Source organism: Stenella coeruleoalba (genome assembly GCF_951394435.1).
Source record: "Stenella coeruleoalba genome assembly, chromosome: 19".
Taxonomy (NCBI): Eukaryota; Metazoa; Chordata; class Mammalia; order Artiodactyla; family Delphinidae; genus Stenella; species Stenella coeruleoalba.
This window is the reverse complement of record NC_137165.1, coordinates 21,029,188-21,040,561: the sequence shown is the minus strand read 5'-3', so window position 1 is coordinate 21,040,561 and position 11,374 is coordinate 21,029,188. Positions and strand designations below refer to the sequence as shown.

The 11,374-nt window shown below is 49.2% G+C and overlaps 1 protein-coding gene across 3 annotated transcripts in view; it reads right to left on the bottom strand.

Moving 5' to 3' along the window:
• Positions 1–367: 367 nt before the first annotated feature.
• UNC45B (unc-45 myosin chaperone B) overlaps positions 368–11,374 on the bottom strand; it is a gene marked incomplete at its 5' end in the record, with an annotated part of 29,524 nt that continues 18,517 nt past the window's right edge. For all 3 annotated transcript variants that reach the window (XM_079905168.1, XM_079905169.1, XM_079905170.1), the window contains 8 exons: positions 368–1,001; positions 3,493–3,648; positions 6,038–6,155; positions 6,971–7,086; positions 7,446–7,559; positions 8,445–8,511; positions 9,437–9,564; positions 10,924–11,064. In XM_079905168.1, coding sequence (XP_079761294.1) covers positions 741–1,001; positions 3,493–3,648; positions 6,038–6,155; positions 6,971–7,086; positions 7,446–7,559; positions 8,445–8,511; positions 9,437–9,564; positions 10,924–11,064 — 1,101 coding nt within the window. In that variant the 3' untranslated portion in view covers positions 368–740. The remainder of the gene's footprint in view (positions 1,002–3,492; positions 3,649–6,037; positions 6,156–6,970; positions 7,087–7,445; positions 7,560–8,444; positions 8,512–9,436; positions 9,565–10,923; positions 11,065–11,374) is intronic.

Sequence of the window (11,374 nt, the reverse complement as noted above, 5' to 3'; positions counted from 1 at the left end):
ACGGAAAAGAATATTGGTGACAACATTTGAGCCCTGGTTCTAACAATGTCAGACCTTTCCCTGCATTGACAAGATATATGAACCAATGAATTCTTTTTTTTTTTTGCTTAAAGTACTATGAGTCGATCTTATTTATATTCATCACATACATCTTGCTTAGAAGATTGCCCCAAGCAGATTGCAAAAACCATGTCATACTCTTGAACATAAACTGTACTTCCAGTGATGGGAATGGACATGGGGCTGGGACAGGGCACTACAGCTGAAACATGCAGTTCTAGGCAGCCTTATTCAAACAGCATGGGAGAGACGATATAAAAAACAGCACAGATCAGCATCCAGATACACCAGCACTAACGTTTATATTCACACACCTGTTAGTTCCTACTTTACCACACAATCCATTTTCCAAAACATAAAGAACTTCAGCCCATTATCCTGGACTTTGGAATGGGTACAGAGAGAATTATCCAACCTGTCTTCCTAATCACAGATGAAAATTATTCTAGGAATTTTGGGAACATGACAGATGTAAGGAACAAGAGAGCTAATGAAACATGCAAACTTTCCTAGAGCAAAGGGGGAGATTCACAACTCAGGGGACAATCAAGTCCTTCTTTTATATGGAGACTTCGTTGTCGCTGCTATGATCCCTAGCTGAACTGACACCCCAGGAGTGAGTTCTTAGCTCAGAACTCTGCACAGAACAGGAGCAGCCCCAGCATCCCTCTGGGCCCTGTCTAAGACACTGGTTTAATGAAGCCATAATCCATGCATTTGATGAGACATTCCCGAGCTGTCTGAACCACTGCTGCCCTCTTCTCATCTGGCTCTTGTTTGCCCACCACAGTCAGGATCTCCAGCAACTCACTCTCCACCAGCTTCTTGGCCAGCTCAGCATCAGCCGCCAGCAGGTTGTAGGCAATGACCAGGCCCCGGTGTTGAACTGACAGCCGGTCGTGCAAGCAAAGCCGCTGTAGTATCTCCAACCACTGAGTCGTCTGAAGGTGGGGAAGAGGATAAGGAAGGATTGGAGGAATCAGTGGGGGGGACGGAGAAAGTAGATTTTGGACAAGATAAAAAGAAGGCCTTGGCCAGGCCCAGATTCTGAGCTCTGAAAGGGGAAGCACACATCTGGTTATCTGTATGGGGCTCAGCATATGCCCACTTGAACCCCTTGGGACTAGCTGGGTGATGCCCATCTCCTTACCAGGACCAGGGCAGGAATTGAAGAACTAGAAGGAACTTGAAATAATCCAATCCTTTTCATTTTATAAGTGGAGGAATTGGGGTTCAGGGAGAGGAAGTAACTTAGCTATAGTCACACATCTGGAAATAGTAGAGAATAAACATCCACACATCCATTTAATTTTTAAGCATCTTGAGAAGCAAAGGGACCTGCCCACTGCATGCCTGAGTGCAATGGGAATGGAGGATGTTCAGAAAGGAGGATTCTAACCCTGGACGCATGCACAACGCCTGCTTCTGCCAACCCAGGTGCCCTTAGAGACATGCTCTAGGCATGCACTCCACCAGCCCTGACTTCAACTGGAATTAACACTGGAGTCTGGAGTGTATCCTCTCCTCCACCCCTCCTCCATCTCTCTCCTCCATTTCCAGATGTGAAGCAGCCCAACTACTGTACATGGGGGAGACAGGACTCTAGACCACTCTGATCACCCCCAGGAGACAGAAATGGAGCTGAGAATAGAACCAGGAGGCTTGACACTTACAACATTCAACAGACACAGAATAGAATAGTCATCAGTATGGGTTTTGGAGTCAGAGAGACTAGTGTTCAGGTCCCAACTCAGCCACTTACCAACTGTATGACCTTAGCTAAATTATTTAACCTCTCCAAGCCTCAGGAGCCTCATCTGTTATCTTACCTCATAATATTGTGATGATCTAATGATATGACACATGAAAAGAGCTTAGCATGATGGCTAGAGCATAGTAAGAGCCCATCACATAGAAGTGGACAGGAATGTTGATTTTAGGCACTAATCCAACAATTTCCCCTTTGCTTCCTCAGACCTATTACCTTCCACTAGTTAGCAGAGATACCTTTCTACATACATTGCTATCAGATGGGGAGACAGATACAGAGAGGAAGAAAAGGCAAATTATTCTTCTGAGCTTCTCAGCAGACTTTTGTAAACTCTGCACTGTATCCTACCACAAGGAAAGGAAAGGAAAGTTCAGCTAGCTGTGGTAGGGTTCAGGGAAAGATTTTATGCTGATGCGTAATTGATCATGGGTCTAGTGCCTATCACTCCCTGGGACAGGAATGCAGCCAGGATTTCTGAGCCCCTTGGGAAGATGGAAGAAGTGGCCAGGAGTGGGTTGCAATCCTGAAGAATCCCAGTCCCCTCCTATCTAACTGGCTATGTGGTGTTGGACTATTACTTTTCTGAGCTCGGTTTCACCATTGGTGAGTGAGGATAATAATAACCATGCCCACTGCACAGGGTTGTTGGGAGGATGGAATGACATAATAGGTGCAAGCACTTAGAGCAGCGCCTGGAGCACAGTAAGTGGAGGAGTCACAGAGCACCCTGCGGGGCCTGGTGACAGAAATGTGTGACCAGTAACTTCAGCAGAAGCTGCTCTAGGATAGCAGCCTGTGGTCCCCAGGCCGGAAGCACCCCACCTCCGATCTACTCAGTCAGAATATCTGGGGAAAGTGTTTTAACCAGCCCTCCGTGTGACTCTTACACACCTTACAATTTTGAAACACTTGCGTTAGGGAAAGTGCTGAAGGCCAGGGACCAAGCAGGATGAGCTACATCTAGGAGAGAGACCCCTCCCCTGGTGCCAGGACAGCATAAGCCCCCATGGAATTTAGAGAACACACACACACACACACACACACACACACACACACACACACACACACCTGCCTTCAGCTGGCTATCTAAAAGAGCCTGCCTGTAAAGCAGACTTGCTTTAATACATTTGAATTGAGATGTTTACATTTTTTTTGAGATGTTTACATTTTTCACCATCAGTGAATATGATGCCCACAAACTAAGTTCAGTTTGGTGAAATAAGGAAAATTTCATTTTGCATCCCCTTGTTTGCAGCTATGTCAATATCACTCTCATTACACCTGCTGAGATGGCCACAGTCCCACAAAGGGTCTGGTCATCACGTGAACTTAAGAGAATCTGCTGCCTCTTCGTCAAACTGTGGATGGTAACCCAACCACATCCATTCTTCTCTTGGGGAGCTCAGGGGCTCCACAGCAATAGTTAGTGCTATTGTTATTATTGTGATTATTCTTAAGTAATGACTTATAAGCACCACCAAAGTGAGTTAGCACACTTAGGGAGTCCAAATGGTGAGTGTAGGGGGTCGAATCATATAGATTCTCCTCTCTTTAGGTGGTAGGAACAGATACAGGGGCTGGCCTCCCCCCCAGAAGATCATACAGGGCAGTGTGGTCTGGGGGTGGGGGGACTCCCCAGAGTCCCTAGGGCCCACTCTCACCACTTGAGTCATCTTGAAGCACAGTTTCTTATGTGCTGCTGTCAGCATGGCCAGGGCCCCCGCAGCCGCATTCTGCACCTTGTCATCATCCTCCCCGCAGAGCAGCACCACCAGCTTCAGCCGGTCATTCCCATCAGCCAGGAACCTCTCCTGTACCTATGGGAGGCGGGTACACGGCTCAGAGAAAAATGCCCCCATCTGCCCAGCCTGGAGAGGGAAAGATGCATCTGGAGCCAAATTCTCTGACCCAAGATCCCTCAGAGCTTTTCTTTGAGCATCTCACCCATGACACCTCCTCCTCCAGGAAGTCTTCTCTGACTAGTTAGATGAAAGTGCTACAGACTCCTCCAGCTAAAAGGCTAAAGAGAATAAGGGGTTCCTTGTATAGCATTCGCTGTTGCCTCTGTTTGCATTCAGCTCTCCACCCCTGGGGAAAGGTCAGGCACAGACTCCTGAAGGGTAGATGTTGCCTGAAGAGCCATGTTTCACGTCCCTTTGGGGAAGCCTGGACTGTTTCTTCCACAACAGATGGGCCTTCAGGGTCTGCCATTAAATGACTTTGCAGTCCCTGAAGGCACAGAGGCTTGGCAAGAGCCGCAGACAGTTGGGTAGTTTACATGGTACTCAGGAGCTGCTGTACCATTCACCAGGTGAGGGATGAGGCTTCCCAAGCACCCAAAAGCCAGGAGAAGAGCCTCCTGGGGCCCAGGGCCCTGACATGCCTGAAAGCACACTGACCCCCCCCTTCCCCCCGCACCCCTCTGCTCTATAGTAAAATCTGACTGATTAAATTTAAGGGCATTTTGTTGGGTGAGGTGTCCTAGAAGGGGAACGCCAAGAGGGGTCAAAGGTCACAGCTGCCCAGGTTATAAACCTCTACCTACAACTCCCTGAAGCTGGAGCAGTGGTCCTCAGAGGTAAGAGTATAGTGATAGCGCAGTCCCCTCATGGGGCACAGGTGTGACTGGAAAGCAGCTGCCCCAAAAGGACTGCATTCCCCACCTCTTGCACTAAATATGGCCATGACCTCATTCTCATTACAGAACATGAATGGATGTAATGTGTGTCACTTCCAGGCCACCATGGCGGAGCGCTACAGGGGTCTCTCCTGTGGTCTGTCTCCCCATTCCCCATCTGAATGGAGACCACTCTCAAGGTGGCAGAGGGAGAGACAGTTCTTTTTTTTGGGGGGGGTATAGTTATATACCTATATAACTATATATAAGTTATATAGATGATTGAAGATGCCTGCATCCCTAAGTCATTGCTTGGAAACGAGCCACCTGATCCTAATGTGAGCAAGAAATGATGTGAGCGAGAAATGAACTTCTGTCCTGTTGGGACCACTGTTCATTTTGATTCGGGTTGTTGTGGCCGCTGGTGCTCCCCATCCCCTCCACTGTCTTTGGATACACTCTCTTCTCCCACGTGGCTGCCAGGCCCCCAGCCCAGCCTCAGGCCAGCTCCCTGGTGGACTGTGGTAGCTTTATTCCTTTTGATTTTAAAAGACTTTCATGGATCAGGTTTTCCTGCTATAACAGTGAGAACATCCAAGACTTGAGTTAAGAACTGAGGGGCAACGGAGTGGGTCTCACACTCGGCCACTAGCCCTGGTTGTCATGTTAACAAAGGGCCTCAGATTTCAACCCTGTTGTTACCTCTGATGAGGTTCTACCTACAGGCACAGCAGTGCTCTGCCAGGATGGAAAGAAGGAAACATTCATTCATCATATGGTGATAATTTATCCCAGTACCAGACCATGAAGCCATTGATGTGTTCTGAATTCATTTTATTTTTACAAATCCTATAATTATTCTGTGATGAACACAGTTATAGTGCATTGCGGTTTCTGTGGAAACAGCGATCGTTCATTAAATGTTAACATTTAACATATTCTAAAATCGTTTGTAACTGTTTTTGCATTTCTTCATTTTTTTATATATGTGGAGCTTCAACAGATGCAAGTGGTCTAGCCTCTCTTGACCTCTAAGAGGCCCTGGCCTCCTATATTTTTTGCTATGAGATTATTTAGTAAATAACTTGGGGAAATGGGACTTCTACACCATCCAGCCCAAGCTTTGGGGTCAAAGCCACAGCTAGGGATGATATTACTTTGTGTATTCTCCTTTGTCTCCTTTGTGCATTATATTCCTCTCGGGGTCCTTATAGGGAGGGAGGCTGTCATCTAGGAAAGATTGAGGGATTCCTGGGTTCTTTGACAAAATGTTGCCTTAAGGGCTTCCCTGGTGGCGCAGTGGTTGAGAGTCCGCCTGCCGATGCGGGCGACATGGGTTCGTGCCCTGGACCGGGAAGATCCCACATGCCACGGAGCAGCTGGGCCCGTGAGCCATGGCCGCTGAGCCTGTGCGTCCAGAGCCTGTGCTCCGCAACGGGAGAGGCCACAACAGTGAGAGGCCCGCGTACCGCAAAAAAAAAAAAAAATGTTGCCTTAATACCACTGTAACAGCCCCCAATCTAGCGCCAGGCCCTGACCTGTGGCCCGACTCTCCATGCCTTGATCACTCCCATCCGGAGCCCCCTCACCTCCTTGTTCACCACCATGTTGCACATGCACTCTGTGGCTGCCTGCCGCAGCTGGTCATGGTTCTCAAACATGTAGTTCTCAATATCTGGCAAGGCCTTCTCCTTAAAGATCTTCTGCCTAGGGTTTGAGGGGTGGAAGAAGAGAGGCTGCTGAGTCCTCTGTAATGAGCATTTGGGGTTTTGGCCACCCAAGGGCCATTCCACATCCTCAGCCAGCATGGTTTAGATGGCAGTAATCCCACCCCCGGCTCCAGGAGGGGTATCCAATGACATAGCACAGCATCCTGGCCATAGAAACAGGGTCTGGGATGAACATGTCACCCAGCCAGAGATTCTCTTGTATTATTGCTGGGGAATGTCTTTCTCTCTCCTGCTGGAGATGAAGCCAAGAAGATGTGAAGTCTGGAGCAACCCTCATGTGATCATGAGAGAGGGGAAGAGCCCGTCTGAAAATTAAGACAATACAGACAGAAGAGGTGGAGAGGTGTAGGATCTAGGACAGCTTTGTAACGCCTGCATCAAGCCGCACCTGAATCTGGTTTATCCCAGATGAGTCATTAATGACCTGAGTCATTAAATTCCCTTTATGCTTAAACCAATTGGAGTTGAGTTTTCTGCCACTTGCAATCAAAAGAATTTCAACCCAATCCCACCATCCCCCTGCTTCTGGGGATGTGTGGGGACACTTTATCCCCACCCATCCACCTGATATCTTTTCTACTACTTCAGAAGGAAATGCCTTTCCAGTCTCCTTTGGCTTTGCACATTCACTGTAGTCTTTCCAAGTGCTAGTTCAAATCTTTCCCACGGTCGTTTCTACCCACTGCCTTCGAGCCTGTCCTCAGAGAAGAGCACACACGGTACCTGTGACATTTCCACCAACACTTCATGGGACACCTCTCTCCACCCCTGCTCCCTCTACGCCCCACTCACCGGAGTTTGTCACTCCGCTCAGACAGGTTGGTGAGGCCTAGGAGAGCCTCATAGTTCTGGAGCCCATCCCTCTGTGTGTTGAGGAGACTCACAAGGGGCCGCACTACTTCGTACACCTGTGGGGGGAGGCGTCAAGGAGTGGTCAGGTGGAGACCATGTCCCCCCAGTCATTTACAGGTGCCCAGCTCTAGAATTTCCAATGCACGTGCCCACCCATTGTCTGATTCAATCTTCACAATGATCCTGAGGGGCGGGATTATTTCCTTTACTTCGTAGGTGAGATAACTGAGTTTCCAAGGGGACGGCCTTATTTGTCAGAGGTAGAGCCAGGCCTGGGATCCACGTACCTCCGATTCATGGCCCTCTTTGTGACAGCACCACGCCCTCTCCCAGGCCAGGGGTAGGGTGGCAAGGGGAAAGGCCCCTGGGAGCAGACTCCTCCCATCACTGCCACCCTACTGCCCCCATCACCCACCCGCTCCCCAGGGAAGGCGATGTCCGGATTGGAGACTGCAGCGATCTTCGCTAGAGCATGGGCTGCCTTCACCTTGCCCACGTCTGTGCCCTCCAAAGCCAGGGGAATCAGGGCCTGCAAGAAAGGGCACAGTCACCCCTCGGTCACAAATATACAGAGGCCTCTCTCCCTAGCGTCCCTCTCCAACTGCTGTCCCATCAGAAGTTCAGGAAGACTGTAATAGAGTCAACTCTTGAGCATCATGGAAAACAGTTAAATTCTTAATCACGGATTCACTCCCCTTGGTTCCTAGCACACATGGAGATCTTCGCCCGCCCTCTTCCCCACCCATCCGTACGTTCATGTGGCTTTTGGAAAAACAAATCAATCATTTTTTACTTTCTGACTAAGTCAAACCTAATCATAATAGCAGCCATTCACTGAGCACCTCCTATGAGCCAACACTTAAGTGTATTTTCTCTAATCCTTGTGACATTCTGCAAAGTGAGTGTGTGATGTTCTCCCTTGTTTTACAGACGAGGAAACTGTGACTCAGGGAGATTAAGTAATTTGCCTGAAGTTGCACAGCTAAAAAGGGGACAAGCAAGGACTCGATGACAAGCCTTCTATAGCAAAGCCCACGGTCTCTATCTGCACCAGGGTTCCTTCCAGTAACAAGGAGGATAAATGGGATCCCACAGTAAATCCCATGACACTTCATAGACTTAGGCACTGACAGCACAGATACCTTAATGACTGTATTCCAGAGGTTGGGTTGGGGCAGGGGGTGCATTATTCTTGGGCCAGGCAAAGAACGTGCACACACAAATACACACAAAGAGACACACACATACACAAATGAAGAGACACAGAGACACACACAGACACACATAGACACATATACACATACATACACACAGAGAGACACACACACAGACCTACACACACGTACACAAGTGTGCTTCTCCCCAGTGAAGCACCTTCTAGGATGGCAAGGACCCCTTAGCCCACCCAATGTACCTTGCCACCACCTTGAGCCACGATGGTACCTCGGTCCTTTGGGTTGTCACACAGTGCCAGGAATACCCTGGAGAGCAAGGATAAAGGACATTCAGTGCATGAGCACACGCTTCCCAGGCATCAGCAGGCCCAGTGAAACTCTGGGAAGTACTGCCAGTGAGCACGTGCCCCAGAACTAACCTTGGGAAGATACTGCCATGGACATAAGTGGCTGAGGAGGAAGTGAGGCCAGATGTAGCTGCAAACAGCAGCCCCATCCCTGTTTAGAGAGATACCAAATGGCTCCCTGCTGCCCAGCATCCAGGAGAAACTCTTCCACATGGAAGCACCCCAGGACCACCATGTTCTGGCCCTTGCCGTCCTCTCTGGTCTTATCTAGCACCACTCTCTCCTGTGCACTCCATGCTCCAGACATATCCCTGGAGAACCCCGTCCTCATTCACTCATTCTCCCTCCATCCTCAGGGTCTTTGCATACGCTGTTCCCTCCTTCTCCTGGAACCCTTCCTTCTGCTGCATTTGAGTGGCTCCTTTTTTTCCTTCAGGGTTCCCCTGAGTTGTGACATCTTCCAGGAGGCCTTTCTAGCTGCCTACCCACCTACCCTCCAGTCTGGCCAGTTGGGTGCCACTGCTCGTGCTCCAGCCAGCCCTCTGTATGTCCCCCATCATGGCACCTGCCGTGTCGTGTGGTAACTGAGCCTGTGTGCCTCCCGTCCGGCTGCACAGAAACTGTGCCTTTCATCTTTGGCATTTCAGGGCCTGGGAACCAGGTCACCAGAATGGACAGTGACCTCTTTCCTCACAATGCAAAGTTGCCCCTGTGATGACCTGCCCGCCATGTCACTTTTCAGTGTTGATCCCCATCAGCCTCCTCTTCAGGCCCCTAATGGCTCATTCCCTCATTTACTCCCCACCCCCACCATCTCTATCTCCCCACCCAGCCTCCTGCCTCCAGGCCCCTCAGACCCCAGCCCTGAACTGCTGCAGCCGTACCTGGCCAGCAACTCTTTGGTCTGGTCAGTGAGGATGGCATTGTCGGCTTTCACCATGCAGGCCAGCACTGAGATGACACCGGCCTTCAGAAGCCGCTTCACCCGCATGTCCACAAAGTCCTTCTTGTCCTGGGGAGATGAAAAGATGGCAAGGAAATCAATCCCGAAAGAGAAGGAAGATCATCCAAACCCTAGATGACCTAGATGTTACTTTCTTGCAGAAGGCTGGCTTTCCATTAGGCTATGCATGGGGGTGGGGTGGGTAAACAGAGGTGGGAGGGGAGAGAGAACAGATAAAGCTGACCTAACAGTGGATTGGGTCAGCCCCGGGGTTGAATAGTCTCTACAGATAATCCTCAGGGTGGCTGGGAAGAGGCAATCTCTAGAAGCCACATTAGAACTTCATGGCGGCAGAACATGCTATACACCCTTGCCTGCGTGAAATCCTATGCAGCTTTAAAAAATGATTCAGAGAACGACATAGCAGTGTGGAAAACATCTAAAGTATTTTCCCCAAATTGGGTACAAAATAATAACTACATTCTGATTATAACTATTTTTATTATTTTTTCTTTTTTAAGTAATTAATTATTTATTTATTTGGCTGCGCTGGGTCTTAGTTGAGCCACGTAGGATCTCTAGTTTTGACCTGCGAACTCTTAGTTGCAACATGTGGGATCTAGTTCCAGGACCAGGGGTCGGACCCGGGTCCCCTGCATTGGGAGCACAGAGTCTTAGCCACTGGACCACCAGGGAGGTTCCCTGATTATAACTATTTTTTTTTAAAACGCACAGAAATAAAGAGTCTCTGATAGGTGATATAATACACCAAAATAGTTCTCAGAGGGAGATGATGTAATTGCAAGTAGCTGTTTTCTTTTCTCTACTGTCACATTTGTGTTTGTTTTGCAACATGGTTATATTACTTTGGTCATTTTTTAAAAAATCTAAATGTTTTATTGGCTGGAAATACAATGCATATATATTCATATACAAACCACATACAAAGTATGCCGTTGCGTGCAGTGAATCATTGTGGGAAGGGTCCCAAGGGGATTTGTGACACCTGGGCTGCCCCTGATCCCCCGTTCCTCCGCTTCTCATTATTCGTACTTAGCACCCATATCCCCAAATCCAGATATCCCAGAAAATAAAATTTGTATAAATGTGGAAGACATGAAATACAACTAACTGTCAGATGTCCATGAAATCAACAACATAAATTGGAAGACGTTCATCCTGGCTCCATTTGGTTTCTCCGACTTTAAATCGTGGATTCCTCCTCCCCCTCCACAGAACATTAACACTAAGAAAAACACAAGTGCCACCTAGTGGGAGAAACTGACCATGATCCTTTTCAATTTCTCTGCCTCTTCCACCGAATCCTCCCAGACACACAGGCACGGCGCCTGAACATCATTAACTGTCCTTCCCACCTCTCTGGCGGTCCGGTGGTACAGCTCCCCTCCAGGCCATCCCTTTCCCCACCTTGGGGTGCTCCTCGGGCACGTGCTGCTTGGAGAACTTGGCCAGCTGCACCAGCTCTGGGATGACCTCATTGACGTCGTAGCTGTTGGTACAGTTCACCAGGGTGGTGGCCACCGAGTACAGGATGGTCTTGTCAGGGGTCTGGAGGCAGGAGGTGGGGGATAGGAGGGGACAGGCAGCAAGGAAACCTGAGAACAAACCACTGCCTCCAAGAGGCTCCCTCACAGGCAGGCTGGTTTGGGAGGAGCGTGGCTGGCGTGGCCCCGAGGGAGAGGAACCAGCTCTGCTCACACAGGCTCTGCTCCCCTCAGCAGCACCTCAGAGCACCAACGGGAGTCCTCTCAGTGCACTTTTTGCTTTGTGCCCCTTTCAAAAGCCCAGTCCCATAGGCTTTCCATCAGACTGCGGTGGGATAGGGTGGGAGCTGGACACCCTTTGGTGGAAACTCCCT